We start from the raw sequence: 17895 nt of genomic DNA, 5'->3' as shown, positions 1-17895 counted from the left end.
ACAAATTGCTACAATTTAAGATTAATGTTGCTTACATGATCAATTTATTCGCAAAATTCATTGAAATTAAATTGCAGCTACAAGACGAAGAGCTTAATTTGATCACAACAAAATCTGTTATTTCTGTCTTCATAAAAAAACTCACTTTTTGGAAGCAGAATTTTGGTCGCAATGAATTCATCCAGTTTCCAATCATCTGATCTACATAAGAGCAAAGAATCCCGTTCGATGAAATACATTTTACGGTGAACACCTTTAGTATTTGCACAAAGCCTTTTCCGAGTGGTTTGAGGATATTATTTTGTCCCGACCCCAAGTGGGTCTTGAACCCTTTTATGAATACTGAGATAGCAGGATGTTCAGCTTCAAGAGGAAATGGTTGAATTGTCAACTAATGAAACTTTGAAAGCAGCTTACAGAATAAGATAATCTTGCAGAATTTTGACTTCAAAGTAACATCAGTCACCTCTATCCAGGTTCGTGGACTAACGTCAAAAAATTTTTAATTGCTTTCCCTTCCTCCTACCTTGTCAAGCGAGGAATCAGGGCTGTGCCTGATCCAATTACAAAAAAGAGAAGTCGACTCCAAATCATGGGAGGGGACTTTCGCGTTCACTTTTCTAAAAATATTTAACCGAACTTTCAGAAACTGGCTCTGAACCATTAAGCACACATATCTCACTAATCATACTTTATTGTTTCATTAATATTACTCTTTTGATGCTTTTTTAAATTATGAATAAAGAATTTCTAAACATAAAACATCGCTTAAGAATTTTTTTTTATATTAGTCATTTCAATTTTAACAAAAGGAATGCAATAGCTTTCCAAGCAAAACTATGAAGTTAAATCAAAAAAATTTGGTGTGCAAGTTTACCAAAAAAAATAACTTAATTTTTGCTTTTTATAATTCAGGAATTCCTCCTTTCCCATACCTAAATTACAGGATTTTCACAAAGGGGGGGGGGTGTTTCACAAAGGGGTGAAAAATTTTTCACTTTTTATGGGAGCTGCAGCTTTGAAAAGGTTCAGAATCACTGCTTTCCAGGAAGGGCCTCTGAATGTCTGAATTATCAGCAGTTGTAGAAATTAAACTGAAGCAGTTAAAAGAACAGAAAATGTACAGAACGCAGCAGAAACATTTAGTATCGTACAGAATTTATCTACAAAATTTGAGGATAACAGATATACAACTTGCTTGTCGAGAAACAAGCATGCAGGGTGTTATGGGATAATTCTGAGGTAGCAGAACACGATTTGAGTTGCAGAGGCACAGATTTTATTCAGTTTTACAAGCAAGCTGAGATAGCAGGATGTTCAGCTTCAAGAGGAAATGGTTGAATTGTCAACTAATGAAACTTTGAAAGCAGCTTACAGAATAAGATCATCTTGCAGAATTTTGGCTCCAAAGTAACATCAGTCACCTCTAGCCAGGTTCGTGGACTAACGTCAAAAAATTTTTAATTGCTTTCCCTTCCTTCTACCTTTGTGATAGATAAACATTTACAAAATAGTATCACGGAAGAATTGGATTATTCGAAAACTGAAAACGAGCATTTTTCATTGCAATCAAGCTGTAATTACAGGGGAAAAAAAAAAAAAAAAAACCACCACAAAACTCTATGTTGTCTTTAATAGACCATGACATGCTGAAGGCAAACTTTTATTGAATGATTGTTTAGAATCAATTTTTTTTTTTTTTTCATTTGAAAGTTTCACTACTTAGAAAATGATATAAATATGGACTTGTGGTTTTCAGAAAATCTAGGTACAGCTTTCAAATTTTCTTCAATTACATTACATTATTCTTACTGACATGAAGTCTGATCAACTCTAATACATACGATCAAATTCTATATTCCATTTAAAAAACTGAAAACCAGCTAAGGTATGAAACAATACATGAAAATCAACCTTAACAGCAAATTAAGATTGAATGCTTTCTTGGAAAAAGAAAGGATAAATTTCAGTTTTGAATTAAGTTAGTACAAGCCAGAAAAAATTCAACAAATTGCAATAACCTTACACATTCTTTTTGAAAATGTCATATATTATCCATAAACTATATTAAATTGATGATGATATCTGCATTTATTCTTTAGTCCAGAATTGTAAGGCATGATGCCTTTAATATATATTACAGCCAATGCTCTTGAGTCGTATAAAAATTAGTGGATTCAGTTTTTTAGTGATATGTTCTTACGAGATTACCCTCCCCCCCATTTGAACTGGGCTGCTTTCACAGACGCACAAAAACTACAGCTAAAAATTTTTTTAATGGTGACAAAGGATAACAGGCCTAACATATAATAAAGCAATATCAGTTTTAAAGGCTTACCTTAACCTTCAATCTTCATAATTATCACTTTTTTTTAAACTTTTTCTTTTTATCTCCTGCATTTTTCCATCAATTTGCACACAGACATATTGCATTACTTGTTATACCCACCTTTTCATACACAGCTTTTTTCAAATGAAACTGTTAATAAGTTAAGTGACTATCAACTTCTGATGGCAATAAAACATTTAATTAAAAACAAAAACACTTTATAAGCAGTAAAGCATTAATGCTTTACAATTCATGGAATGATTTGTCGAGAATATTTCTTATGAAAATGCATACATGATATTGAAATAAAGTAGCTTTCATAATGCTTCAAGTTGAAAATAACAAAAGATGTTGCATCAGAAGTGGTCAATGAAAAGTACGATTTAACTTATAGCATTCGATTTCTCTCGTTGCCCATAACTATGCATTTGCTTTACATCTTTTATTCCCCAAATTATGCATTACATTTAGCACTTGAAAGCTGGCAATTTAAACTACATTCAGTATTCTATCCAGTTTATATTATCAGAATCGCCCATTGCTTGGTGCGTTTTTAAGAATTGCATACTCTGTATCCATGTACACATCGACCTATTTTCACTTAGAAAAAATCCCAGAATTGCACAAAAATGGCATTGTGCACACCCTTGACTTTATCCATGTACACATTGACCTATTTTCACTTAAGAAGTCAAAGAAAATTGACAAAAATCAAATTCTTCTTACTCTTGTAAAAAGTGCCAAACAAATAAGTGGATGATTCTGCACTTTAGCCATTATTTATTACAATTAATCTTGCAGTACTCAGATGTCATATCTTTTATAACTTATTTACTATTAAAACTAAGACCACATTTGAATAATTTAGAAACTTTTGAATAGAACATATTTTAAATAAAATTTAATCTTTTACACAATAAATTTCCCTCCCCCTCCAACGGCGAGCACTACGCAAATTGATGTTGGTCAATACTGAGGCCAGAAGTGGTGGTTTCTTTATTATGGAGACACCCAATAGGTAGGGCACCACCATTATGCAATAAGTTGAAGGTAACAGAAGATGTTACATCAGAAGTGACTGTCAGTACGGACAAATTACATCTATGCCTTCTCCAGTGCAGCAATCCGAGTCACTAACCACTTTCCCATCTGGATGGCACACAATAAAAAATATGATCTTGCACTTCATATGACAACTCAAAACTAGAGTTAACTAAATTGATTGCCTTTTCTAAGCCAAATATACTTGAGTTTGCTGCTGGTTTTAGAATCTTTCAGACTCGTGTAATATACAAAAAAGTAACTTTTTATGAAGCTACCGAATTTATACGAATACAGATGACATTATGATTAGCTCACAATGCTGGCAATTATGTCAATATACTATCTATAAATATAAAGCAAATCTGTATATGACAGAACAACATCTGCCCATGAAATAAAAACACTTGCATGATGAAGAAATGTCATTTTAGAAATTAGTGAAAAACTTAATATGTTTAATAAAAATATATTATTTGGTTAACTTTACATGTTTGCCCACAACATCCACAATTCTCATTTGGCAGATAACAGTGGGTGTGCTCTGCTAATATCCAATAAATCCAATCCAAACCTCTCAGAAAGTGTTAACATTTGATTTTGTTTCAAAAACGTTTTATAAAAGAAGTTTAGTGAAAGATTCAATACTGAATATACTAAACATTTTTATAATGTTACCACAGTTTCGAGGTGAGGGAGGGAGGGTTGGATTGTTAAAAATTAAAAATCAGATCACACTTGTGTACTCAAGTGGAAATGCCGAGAAACATTTCAAAATTACACGAGATTCAAATCTGAATGTTTTAAATTATAGCAATATATTTCTACACTCATTAAATGATTCTTTCAATATCAAAAATACATCCATCCAATTTTGATTTCCTTAAAAATTTCGAATAAATTGACCCCATCGGAATTTGTATGATTAGCACGCGATATGGAACCTAATCGGCCAATGCACTTGAAATTAAGTAGACCTCCTGCACCTTTTTTTTTGGGGGGGGGGCATATTATTACAGTATGTTTGAATTATCGGAAAAAACATAAGCCCTAGATGTAATATTTAATACTATCGATTTATTTAACAAAAAAAGAAACGCAGCGGAATGTGAATGACAGCGTTACACACACGTGTCAACTGCCTTAATTTTACGTAATTTAATTTAATTTAATTAAATGCCTATGAATCATCCCGCATAACTTAATGGCTGTAGAAGTGTTTATTAATAAGATATATTTCACGTTGCTCATATTACATCAAACATTAACGCACATAATAGCTTATCAATTACACTATTCCGAAAGCAAATAAATCGAGTCTAAAAAAAGTCACTATGACTCATGCACTGCATTTAGATGAAGATGTGAAAAAAATTACACATAGCTCAGTATTTTATAAAATTTTAAACACACTGCGCCCTAATAATTACTATTATTATAGCTCTTTTGATCTTCAGAGAAATACATTATTAGAAGGAAGGAAATAACTATAAAACACATCTAGAGCTCAGGAATACTCATTTTACATAAGCTAACATAAGTTTCGTAAAGTAAAATAGTTTCGATTATTTTTAACGATAAGGAAATCGCGTGATAACTCATCGCAAGGGTTAAAAAATGTGAATGGCGCTCACCATCATATCGTTCGGCCTGTTCTGCCAGTTTAGCTTTATACACGTTATCTTCTCTGTCAGCCATTTGAAATCCTTTAGCAAACTATAATTCAGTACTAAAATTTCAAGAACACGAATGCGACAGGAAGAAACAATCCAATTTAAAGCAAGAGCCACCAGTCAATACAATTACAAGACTCCGCCCTACCCACGCTACAATACTTTAACGCTAGTTCCCGCCGCAAAGATGGCCGAATCTGTAAAACTAGAACCGGCTTACTCCGGGAATGAAAGTAGTGCGCACAGAATACATTTATTGTAATAATGCGCATAACGGTAGAAAAGGAAATAATGGTGAGATTGCCATTTATTACGAAATCAAAAACAGAAAAAATTCTCAATCTAAACATTTTTTTTAAGTTAACGAATTAAGTTAACTTTTTGGATAATTTTAACTGTATATTGAATATTGAATTCAGAAATAAAATACACATTTAAGTTATATCAGTTGTTTAGAAAATAAACCTATGTCAACTGTTAAGTAAGTGACAATGCGCTGCTGATGTGGACAATTTACAAACAAAAAAATAAATAAATATTTGTGTAACTAAAAATTTTTAATTTGCTATAATGTTGTTTGAATAATAATAAAGAGAAATTCATTAAATTTCATATTTGTAAAACGAAAGCATGAATATCTAATCATGAAATTTCTTGAACAGTTTTACATTCACACAGCGTAAAGCTATCATACGTTTTCTTAAACCTGCTCTTATTGGTACAAAATTGTGAGATTGAAAACATCGAAGCCACAGAAATGTGCACTTTGGAGTCAAGTAAGCAATAAATAGTAATCAAAGTAACCCATACATTGGGCTTACCATTTTTCGCTTTTGTAGGCAGGTTAAGGATTTTGGTTGATGAATTTAATGTAGGGGTTCCCAACCTCTTTGTTATTCTAGAATATCTGTTGTACGGCGGCACCATTTACTTTTTCAAACTTGGATAGAGTTAATACATGCACATAAAAAAAAGAAAAGAAAAAAGAAATCGGTCGCGTTTCGCTTTGTGCTGATATCTGTTTTGGACGCAATAAAAATAAGACTTCATTAAAAATAAGAAAACTTTCACATAGGTTTTTATTGAAAGCTAAAACATTTTTATTGTGATCACACAGCGGCAGGCACACGTTAAACGATCGGCGGGCGGCATAGTGCCCGCGGGCATAAGGTTTGGAACCCCCAAGGAGGTTAGATTAGCCTCCTTTATTCTAACCTCCTTGAGAACCCCTGATCTAGCGTCTTTCTACGGACCTTGCTGATCTAGGGCATTGAGTGAAGTGAAGTGATGAACAGTTTGCCAGATTTTATTCTTTGCGCCAAACATCGCCAAAAGTTTGGGTGATAGAAATTTCATTTAGTAGAGCTTTTTGTGTGTGTCTTTACATTATTATATTATTCACAATATTATACTTTTTAGACGTAATGTAATGAAAATAATTAATGTAAAATATTTGTATATTTCATTCGGTCCATTTTAATGATTTTTGTTTTCTTTTCGAAACTGCAGCCAATATAGCGATAAAGGGCTTTCATAGTATCCAGCTACATGTTTACAATTCGAAATTAATTTTTGTTTGAGTGATGAGCGGTATGTAGTAAAACGTGCGAAAGAAGAATTGTGTAGCGTATTTCATTTCAATAACATATAGATTGGAATTCCAGTAGTTGACGATATGAATAAAAAAGAGAAGTCAGATTCGGTGTCGCGCGAAAAGAAAGTAAAGCGTGTTAAAACACATCATTCAAGACCGAATGTTCTATCCTTAGCCCCTGTAAGTAGACATTTATGAATATATATATATATTTGTTTATTTTCTTCTGTTATATTTTACAAAGTATACCATTTGCATTAAATTAATGTATCTAATGTGATATAATATTTCATTGCCAATTAGCCTTTGTATTTTTTGCAAATGTTTCATCCAACTCTTCATATTGAAAATTTCGGCTAAAGTGCAGAATCGCCCACTTATTTGTTCCGCGCTTTTTACACGAGTAAGAGGAATTGGATTTTTGTCAATTTTCTTTGACTTGAAAATTGAATGAAAATAGGTCGATGTGTACATGGATAAAGTCATGGGAGTGCTCAATGCCATTTTTGTGCAATTCTGGGTTGTTTTCTTGGGGGGAAAGTGCAGAATCGCCCACTGCTTGGCGCGTTTTTAAGAATTGCACATACTCGGTATCCATGTACACATTGACCTATTTTCGCTTTAAAAGTAAAAGAAAATTGACAAAAATCCAATTCTTCTTACTCTTGTAAAAAGCACCAAACAAATAATTGGGCGATTCTGCACTTTAGCTGAAATATAAATTCTTAACATTTACATTAAAAAAGTGCAGCATTTAGTGGTATGAAATCATATATAAACAAACTGCAACCAAATTCTTGAAAGTTCTGATAACTTCTTCAGGAAAATTATGAACTCTAATTATGCTGCTATTGCTCCGTTAGTTTTGACTATGATCTACTATTGAAAATTCACAATTCGCACAATTCATCACAATGCTGCATATTAATCTGTATTGTGATTGCACCTGTATATATTGTGTATATTTATTATATAAATTGTATTACACTTCATGTGTATTTTTATTCCATTGCCCCTTTGCTGTGTGCATCAAAGACTTCAAGAAATTTTGCATCTCTCCATTTCATGTTTCCTACAACTACTAGCTGATTCATTTTAATTAAATTTCCTATCTGCCTGTCAGAAAACTTTTATTACTAAAAATTATATTCATGAAATTTTTACTGGTAAAAAGACTGCTTTGTTGAACTTTATGTCTGCATAAAAACAGACCTAAGTGATATTTACCATTCAAATCCGTATCAATAGTTTTGTGATGATATTTGAAATTTGAGTGCTTTGGTACTGCTACCGAAGCATCTTTTCCCAATGTTTGTCCACGTCGACCTATTTTCACTTAAAAAAAACATCCCAGAATTGCATAAATCTACCACTACCCAATGAATAGCAGCTCTTATTCATTGCATAGTGGTAGATTTTCTTTCTCACTGATGTGACACGTCCCTCATGTTAACACACAAACCAGAAAATCTAAGAAATAATTACAAATTTGCAAAAATCAATAGAAGTTACTGCAAAATTACAAATAATAATAGAATAAGCTAATAGAATAGAAGAATAGAATAGAAGCTACTGCAAAGGTTTTTCAATTGAACTGATGACTGACAACAGCCGACTGTATGACTGGATGGATGATTCATTGTTTATGCAGATGGGAAGTGGTGCCAGCAGGAAACGGGGCTTTTATTAAAGCAGGCATCTAATCCTAATCTGTCTCGCAGAAACGGCTCAGAGCAAAGGCTATAACGCACGAGTGGGTAGACACAAATGCAGTACCCCTGAAGGGGCATGTAATTGCACCTTTTCATGGTTGCTTTTTACGTCAGGATTAGAGTAAATTTTTGTCTCGTGTTGATGTTGTGACTGGTGTCTGCTTAAAGAAGGATAGTAGGTGACCATGAGCCATTGTTTGGACATTACTAGTGTGGTGATGCAGCCTAACATAGTAGGCTTTGAATGTTTTTATGATTTCTTGATCCTTGAAAGTGGTGTTTAGTGGAAGGAATAAAACCTCAGCATCTGTATGGTGATGTTTTCATCACTATTTGGTCTCCGTCAGAAAGGCCTAAGAATCACAAAAACTTCAGGTAACAGTTAAAACCAACATTATTTAACATTTGAAAAGAAAATCAAATCTTGCAAGAGGTTAACTATTTAATCCTCCACCTACGGAACCCTCAATTTCCATCGGATACGAAATCCATCTCGTAATACGGGTCATGTGAAACTAGCATGCATAAGTATGTTTTTTAAAATTAATAAAAAAACTATTAAAATTTCAGTATTATACTAATTTTGTTTATAAAGATGCAAATAGTAATGTTTGAAGATAGAGAATATAAAAATAAGCCCCATATTTCAGAACCAGAACATGTCCAAATTGTGGCATATGCGGCACGATTTGGACGCGTTCATTAGCATACGTGAGCCAATGCCATATCATAATGTGAGCACAAGTCCAGGCAACGCAATCCTTCAACACAGAAGGCCAAACAAAATGTGAAAGAATCAGGCTTTTGGTTGGTTATATTTATTCTTGGATGAGAAAGTCCATGTAGTGAATCAAATGCTGCTCTCCAGAGCTGGCTGGGAACAAAGTAAAGTATCCTGTCACCACTTATGTGACAGTGTATGTTTAGCCCAGGAGATAATTCCATCTTTTGTTGTTTTAATGCTACTTTCAGTGGATAACAGATGATTCAGTTCACAATCATTATGTTGAAATTGAGCAATCTGTGCAAAACTTGTTATCCAGCTTACTGATAACAATAATTCATGTTGATATAACTGTTGCAATATTTTCTGGTCTAGAAGCATATTGTATGTCAGTACTGAATTGGGCAATTTAGTTCATATGCCTAAGCTGCCTGGGTGATGCAGAATCTAATCTTTTCTTGAAAAAATATTTGATGGCGATGATCTGTATATATTGTCAAAACTTGTCCTCAAGATTATGTTGAAAATGTCGCTATCTTCTGTGCTCAGTAATTCTCTATCTTATATGCTATACTTAGTTTTGGAGTCAATTTTCAGGAGAAAAAAGCCAGTGATTGAAGGCCATTATCACATCATTAAGTGCTAAACAGCTCCCGCAGTTACATCTGAGGCATCAATCATCAATGACAACTATTCATGTAGGACATGATAGCTAACTGTCACTGAATTTGTTAAATCAGTTTTACATTTTTTTTAAGGCCGCAATCATTTCTGCTGTCCAAGGAACAGGACATTTATCATCCTTCTTAGAATCTTTTTAAAGAGAATGAAGCAGAGCTTGGGTAATAGCTGCCTTAGGCAAAAGTCATGACAAAAATTCAACATTGCTGAAAATCTTTTTGAATTCAGACATTATTGCAGGTTTTGGGAAGTTAGAAGTTAGCAATTTTGTCAAGAAGAGACTAAACACCTGAAGGGGTGATTAAACAGCCAAGAAATGATACTGATGTCTTTCCCAGAATAAGTTTAGAAGGATTCAGTTTGAACACGTATTTTAAGAATCTGTCAAAAATTAAACAGAGTTGGCTGTTGTGTTCGTCTTCTTTTGTTGAAACCACAAGCAAATCATCAGTGTAAGTAAGAAAAAAGTCTAAGCCAGAAAATATCTGATGAATAAATTTCTGGAACATTTAGCCTGCATTTTGCAAACCAAACTAAGTATTAAGGAACTCGACATAATCTAAATAGGGTAGTCACAGCTGTTTTAGACAGTCCTGTGAGTTAACCCCTTCGCGATGGCATGTTCCTGAACTAAAAATTCTGCCAGATGGGTGTGTCATACATGCATCAGTCCCTTATGTCGCTAGCAGCCATGATCACTGCTTGCATTGATCTTCCAGATGGATATGGCATATATGCACTCTCAAGCATACACGTTCTTTTAGAAATTTTTTAAATCGCTAGATGGCACTCCGTGTCAACTACAGTTACCTTATTTGAACATGTACATTGTTGACCTTGTGTCTGTAAAGTACTTTCGGATTGTGGTGATTCGTTTAGATGTAGGAGCAGAAGATGTAAAGCAGGGCTTTGGAGTTGGAGTCGGGCAGAATTTGGGGTAATAGGAGTCGGAGCTGGAGTCGCTAAAAACAGTCTGACTCCATAGACAGTTTGAATTTGAAATGAAATTAAAATGAATTGAATAAAATTAATGACAAGCTGAGTTATTATTTTTATTTACAGACTGTATACATTAATAAATAGTTATTTTCTATTTTATTAACCTATTTATAAATAATATAAGGGAGGAGGATGGATGTGATATTTGCTATTAGTGATTAAACTGATTCATTTAGTTACAAATCTCACTGGTAAATTCAGGTAAGCAGCAATAGCATCAAGAACTCCCAAAATTGATGCCATTCTTAGGAAGCGAGCAGGAAAAGGAACAATTATTGATCAAGCAGTGCGATAAGGAAGTACATATTTGATGATAAAGAGGTTTTCTTTAGAATTAAGAACTTTTTCAGAAGATGTAGATAACGCTAATGTTTGACTAACAGAAAGACCGTGGAATGATCTTGCAGAATTGGAAACTCTTCTTTCTGTACCGTATATAGCCACAAAAAAGCTGCAGTCAAAAGAATTGACAGGAGGCGAGAATGGGATGTTTGTTCTTTCTGAAATGGAGGGTTTATTGCAGAAGAAATCATTTCTTAAATGAAGAAAAGAGAAACTAGTTTGCTAGACAATGAGATCTAGCTGGGTTCAACATATGGAGATCCGAAACACCGAATTTTCTTGGATGACGAACAAATTAAAAAGGCAAAGAAAGTCATCTATGAACTTTCATTAACCCTTTAACTGTCAAGTTATTTTGATGATTTGGGTACACAAATTGTCAAATTTTTTTATTGCAAAACTCAAATGTTTAGTACAAAATAAAATATACAGTCAAAAGTCGTTAATTCGGACACCCATAATTCGGAATGATCTATAATCCGGACATCAAAACTAAAAACTTTCTGCGCATGCGCAACGTTGACACATGCGCAGAGGCGTTCACGCGTGCGCGTAAGACCTTTTACGACTGCGCATATGAGTGTGCGCAAGTGCAGAATACGTTTTCGCGTGCGCATTTTATGTATAATGGACGTATAAGCTAAAATTATCTAATTATCTATTTCAGTTAATGTTGATGATTGCGTTGTTCCTTAATTTTCGAATTGCATCCGGCTTATTATTTTTTGCAGACTGTAAGAGCAATTTTATAAAAGTAAGCTTAAACTTTCGATTATATCAAATAGAATTTCCGATATATATTTGTTAATATGTAAAGGATCTAAAGCGAAAGTATGTTTTGAAATCCGAAATCTGTTTATCAATTTCACGCTGCTCCGCGGCGGGCGCCTAATGAATTGGAAGTTGATTTGTCAGCACTATCGTTATCTTCAGAGCAGATGTTTTTATTTTATTTGGCTTATAATTCCTTACCAAATGTAGTATTTCATCTCGATATGCTCCGTCTTTGATATGATTTAAAATAAGTTCCTCGTCATTATAATTCGCTTCCGATAGCGAAGAAAAGTGACAGAGGTTATTGAAAACAAAAAAATTTCGATTGACAAATTAGTCGGTGTTCTTAACACAGCAATTATAGGACTTGAACGGCGGAACTTTGTAACTGAACAAGAAATTATGTCTGTTTAATAGAATTAAATAGAAAGTATTATCGCATGAAACGAAGCAAAACTTAAACAACTTACATTGAAAGAAATGTTTAATAAAGTAAACAAATAAATATTAAGCTTTTTCTTTTTGCAAATTTTGATACCCTTTAGATCATAATTGTTCTTTATTTCATAAATTACGGTTTCACATTTTTAATTTTAGAATTTCTGCATGCCATCTTACGAGATTTAAACTGATGATCTATAATCCGGAAAAATCGATAATCCGTAATCGCCGAAGTCCCGACGAGTCCGGATTAACGACTTTTGACTGTACTTAGTAGTTAAAAAATTGATATTTTGAAGTACATGGATAACATTTTTAAAGTTTTGTAAAAGTTCGCTTCTAGTGGAGCATTATTTTCTAAAAATGGGAAAAAATTAATTTTCTAAAGAATAAATAAATGGAGAAAAAATAAATAAAAGTGAATACCTATTAGTAGTTCAGTAATTCAGTCTTGTGTAATACAACTGGAAGCACTTTTCCAAGCACAAACCAACTCCACAATCACTACACAAGAATCATGTTTCCTTCCTTATCTTTTTCCCATTTTTATCCTTTTTCGAACAACACACTTTGCACTGTCTTGTAGGCTCATGTTTCGCAGGAGTAGGAGGAATATGGGATATAAAATTTCGTTCAGTAAGACGGGCAGGGTTATCTATTGTAGTTGGTCTATCAACATTCTTTTGTCCAGAAGCTGCATCATCATATTTATGTAAAAGCTCTTTTACAACTTGGATTCGAAATTCTAAAAATGTAATATGTTTCCCAACTACATTTTTAGAGCAAATATGAGTTCCAGAGTACCTTGTCTAGTAAATGTAAAAATATCTGTTGAATCTTTACATTATGGTAACTTGGCAATTTTTTGCCAAAAATTTGGCGACCCAACCCTGCTACAGCAACCTGCTAGTTTTTTTTTTGGACGTCATTTTGTTTTCACGAAGTAAAGGCATGGATTTTTTTTTTTTTACTCAACATTTTTTCCAACAATCTGCTAGTCGAATTACGCTTATACTAGAACTTTTATGGAACAAAAATGCTTAATCATGACGAAGATTAAGTGCAAACTTGGGAGAAAGTGCAGAATCACAAACTGCGTGCCGCATTTTTAAGAATTGCACATGCGCAGCATCCATGTACACGTCGACCTATTTTCACGTAAAAAAAACATCCCAGAATTGCACAAAAATGGCATTGTGCACACTCTTGACTTTATCTATGTACACATAGACCTATTTTCACTTAAAAAGTGCCAAACAAATAAGTGGGCGATTCTGCACTTAAGCTGCAAAATTGTTTCTAAGTGCTTAGTAGCTAAAATCACGATCGGAATTTTCTGGAAAATGTCACATTACATGTCTCATGATCTCTCATTTCTCTGAGACAAAATAATCTGTGATTCAAACTGTGTACTTCTCAGATTATTGCTAAAGTCCTAGCTAGTAACCTTTATCGCCATACCAAAATGTCGCCAAACTACCTATTACCATATTCTAAAGATTAGCCAAATATCTTTTTATAATATTTTTTCTGATGTTTTCGGATTGTTGGATGAAAGGATATTTCCTGATCATAGCGATCTACACCACCCATAGTTAGATTGTAGTCAGAAACAATAATCGGCTTGAGTATATCTTAATTTTTTTTTTTTTATTTTTGAAGCTGACCATGGAAGTATCATGAATACTGCTCATCAAACACACATCCTTCTTATCTTTCCACCTTATAACCAAAATCTTACCTCTTTGAAAAGCTATGATTTGACATTTGGAACTACTCTGATATGCGCCCTCAAGTCGCCAAATATTTTTGGTGAGAAACTTCACGCTGCCATATTACTATCTAAATTTTTTGTCTACATTTTGAACTTTTAGCCTAAAATGTCTCCAAAAACGCGGTTTTCGCGCATGAAAAACTACATTTTGAACACACAATTTAGCTAAAAATCCGAAACAAAAACAAAAAATTTAGATAGCAGAAACGTAAAGTTTCTAACCAAAAATATTTGACAAGAATCACACAGCGACATGTTTTAACTTAAAAAAACATCTACGAATTGCACAATGTAGGCAACGAACGAATCTACAAACTACGCAGACCTCGCTTTAATAAATTAACATAACAACAACAAATTTCAAATACCATGTACACAGCATCCTGCTTAAACTTAAAAAAATTTCTACGAATTGCAGAATTTAGGCAAGGAAGGAATCTACGATCTACGCACTCCTCGCTTTAATAAAATAACATAACAACAATAAATTTCAAATAATACCATGTACACAGCGTTCTGTTTCAACTTTAAAAAACATCTATGAATTGTACAGTCTAGACACTAAACAACAAAATAAACTAAAATAAATTTCAAAAAATTTAAAAAACAATAATAACGACAGAAATCCATACTAAAGAACCAATGGACATAACATTCTACAAAATAAGAACAAGGATAAAATAAAATGCACTTACCATGAATTAATGCGTTTTCGAATAGCAGAAATATAAATTTCATAGCGCCTTTAATGTGCCGCCACGTAATCAATATCGTATTTACATGACAGCCAGACACACTATCCAGAAAATTTATACTATGGTTCACAAATAAATAAAATTACAAATCCCTACTTCTATCATGCACTGCCATTAAAAATAATCTCCCAGACCCTCTTTCCACAGTTCCAAATACCCACTACCCCTCAACAGAATAGCCACAATCATATTTCCTTTTGCCGAACTTCAATTCAACAACTACCATTTTATCTTTCCCTCCCATCTTCTCAGACACAGAGGCGAACCAACAAGCTCCAGCGAAAGATTCTTCAACGTCAACAGGGTTGCCATAGAACACGCAATCGCGCCAAAAACCAGTGCAGACCACATATCGCCACATTTGGTGAAATTAGGGCGTATATTAGAGTTGTACCTGACATTTTTGTAATTTTCTTTTAGTGAATTCTGTAGATAAATCTCGTCTGTTTATCCTTACTGTGCCATAAATATCTTATTTTTTGTGCTATAAGTAAATCTGCAAGCTTGGGTGACATGTAATAGTTATCTACAGTCACATAATAACCATTTCCAAGAAAGCGATGCAATAGGTGCATGACGACTTTTGTAGAAAGTCCATAATTTGTATACAATTGATTGAAGACAGTACTATTTCCTGTATAGATAATGAAGTCACAAATATACCCTGTTTCCACCTCACAAAGCATAAAAAAATTTGATTCCAAATCGTGCACGTTTGATATATTGTTTCCAAGATAACCTTCCTTTATAAGGCATCAAGCTTTCATCAACCAATAAATCACTTTCCGGTATGTAAAAATTACAAAATTTTTCCCGTAAATTTTCTATCACATTATACAGCTTCCAAAGTTTTGGATTTGGAAAAAAATCTGTTTTTTTTTTTTTTTTCCAGCTTCATTATTACTAAAATGTAAATATCGAAAAAGCAAAATAAAACGATTTACGGGCATTACTTTTGAGTAAACTGGAGTATGCAAAATCCTTCGATGAGACCAGTACATAGCCTGATTTGGTTTTCCGACAATACCTTGAAGAATTATTAGCCCAAAGAAAGCTTCATTTCTCTGTCATTTGTAGGGATCCATTTTTTACTGTGGGAGCACCTTGATATCTTTCCCCGGTTTGCTTTTTTTTCTTGTTCTGCATAGTTGTTTGTTTCATTGACAATTATATCCATTAGATTTGAATCCAGAAACATTTCTAAAATATCTAAAGGAGTGGAGTTTATGTTTACTGGAAAAGCTACACCTGGAGTACCTGTAAAAGGGAACCATGTGGGCCCTGATCGGCCAGAAGCAGTTATTTCACACCTGTCTCTCGCATTTCCTATATCATCATCACCGCCATCCGTTGATTCACTGCTACTTTCAATGTCGCTCTTCTCAGTTTCATCTGCGTCACTAGTATCCATGCCTTCAAAATCTTCATCTTCGGTTGAAGAATCTAAATCATCCATATAACGTTTCAAAGAACTGGACACCATTTTACAACAAAAAGATCCTGCGCACTTTGAACCAAAGTACTTCTAACCTCTAACCTTTGAAATCTTCAGTAAAGTGCTGCCATCTATTGAATTGAGTGCACATTAACTTTTCCCGAGATACAGTCGGGTTTGACAAAGAGATGATGCCAAAATAAACGTCTCCCGATATACAGTCAAAAGTCTTAATTCGGACACCCATAATCCAGACCTCAAAGCTACAAACTTTCTGCGCATGCGTAGTGTTGACGCATGCGCATAGGCGTTTACGTGTGAGCGTAAGACTTTTACGGCTGCGAATATGCATGTGCGCATGCGCCTAATACGTTTACGCATGCATTCATAACTAACTATTCTGTAATCAGTCACACTGAAATTTAACCTACTATTCAAAATATACCACAAAATAAGTTAATAAGGTTATTTTGATACTTATTATTTCACAACTGTTATAAATATTAAAAATGCCATTTCTGGTAAATTGATTACATGCTTGAATTTCAGTTTAATACAAGATAATTAAAATAATTTAATGTAAAATACATTTAAATGTTTAGACATAAATAAAAGTAAAGGTGTTTTTGCAGATGGCCTGTCTGCTTTAGCTAGAAATGGATGATTTGATCCAGTTTGTCACTTTTTATTGGTTTCCACAAAATTATTATAATTTAAACTGATGTCCAGATATATAGAAGGTTGGAAAAAAAGTTCGTTATTAATCAAGCGCTTCTCTAATTTTAGGCTGCTTTTATGCCGGCAGATTGAAAGCCAAAAGGCTTTGACCTGATCAAATATTGTGTGGATGCTCACAAAAATATTTAACGAAAAATATGCTGCTTTCATTGGTGAACTGATTGGAAGAAAGTTACATATATATCTTAACTTTCTTAACAAATTTCAGTAAGAATTGCAGAATACAAAAAAGATATCTATAAATTATGTGGCAACCAGTTCATCAATGAAAATAGCACATCTTTGGAAAAATACTTCTCAAATGAACAAAGACAAAATCACTACCAAACCCTAACATAAAATAGAACCTTCCCTTCAAACCAATAAAAAATGACAGACTTGATCAAACTATCTATTCCAGATCCAGCTAACAAAGCAGAAGTCTTTGAAAGCTACACTATATGTAAGACTGCTGAATACAGTCAAAAGTCGTTAATTCGGACATCCATAATCCGGAATGATCTATAATCCGGACCTCAAAGCTACAAACTTTCTGCACATGCGTCACGTTCACGCATGTGCACAGGTGTTTACAAGTGCGCGTAAGACCTTTACGGCTGCGAATATGTTTGTGCGCATGCGCGTTTAATGTATAACGGACGGTATAAGCTAAGCTAAAATTATCTAATTCAGTTAATGTTGCAGATTGCGTTCTTAATCTTCGAATTGGATCCGGCTTATTATTTTTTGCAGACTGTTAGAGCAATTTTATAAAAGTAAGCTTGAACTTTCAATTATGTCAAATAGAATTTCCGATATATATTTACTAATATGTAAAGGTATAATATGTATAACAAAAAACAAAACGAAAGTATATTTCGAAGTCCATTAAACAAAAAGTGGA

General features: G+C 33.6%; 2 protein-coding genes across 2 annotated transcripts in view; one reads left to right on the top strand and one right to left on the bottom strand.

The window, feature by feature from the left end:
* The window catches only part of LOC118200327 (14-3-3 protein epsilon-like), a 34942-nt gene extending 29685 nt beyond the window's left edge, over positions 1-5257 (bottom strand). The window contains exon 1 of the mRNA XM_035372282.2: positions 5005-5257. Within this exon, the coding sequence (XP_035228173.1) occupies positions 5005-5068 (64 nt within the window). The 5' untranslated portion in view covers positions 5069-5257. The remainder of the gene's footprint in view (positions 1-5004) is intronic.
* Positions 5258-6375: 1118 nt separating this feature from the next.
* thoc5 (THO complex subunit 5) overlaps positions 6376-17895 on the top strand; it is a 93773-nt gene continuing 82253 nt past the window's right edge. Inside the window, exon 1 of the mRNA XM_035372280.2 lies at positions 6376-6817. Coding sequence (XP_035228171.1) covers positions 6719-6817 — 99 coding nt within the window. The 5' untranslated portion in view covers positions 6376-6718. The remainder of the gene's footprint in view (positions 6818-17895) is intronic.

Source organism: Stegodyphus dumicola, chromosome 5, assembly GCF_044657685.1.
Source record: "Stegodyphus dumicola isolate Sdum_Otavi_A_Nest chromosome 5, ASM4465768v1".
Lineage (NCBI taxonomy): Eukaryota > Metazoa > Arthropoda > Arachnida > Araneae > Eresidae > Stegodyphus > Stegodyphus dumicola.
This window is presented reverse-complemented; position numbering and strand designations above follow the sequence as displayed.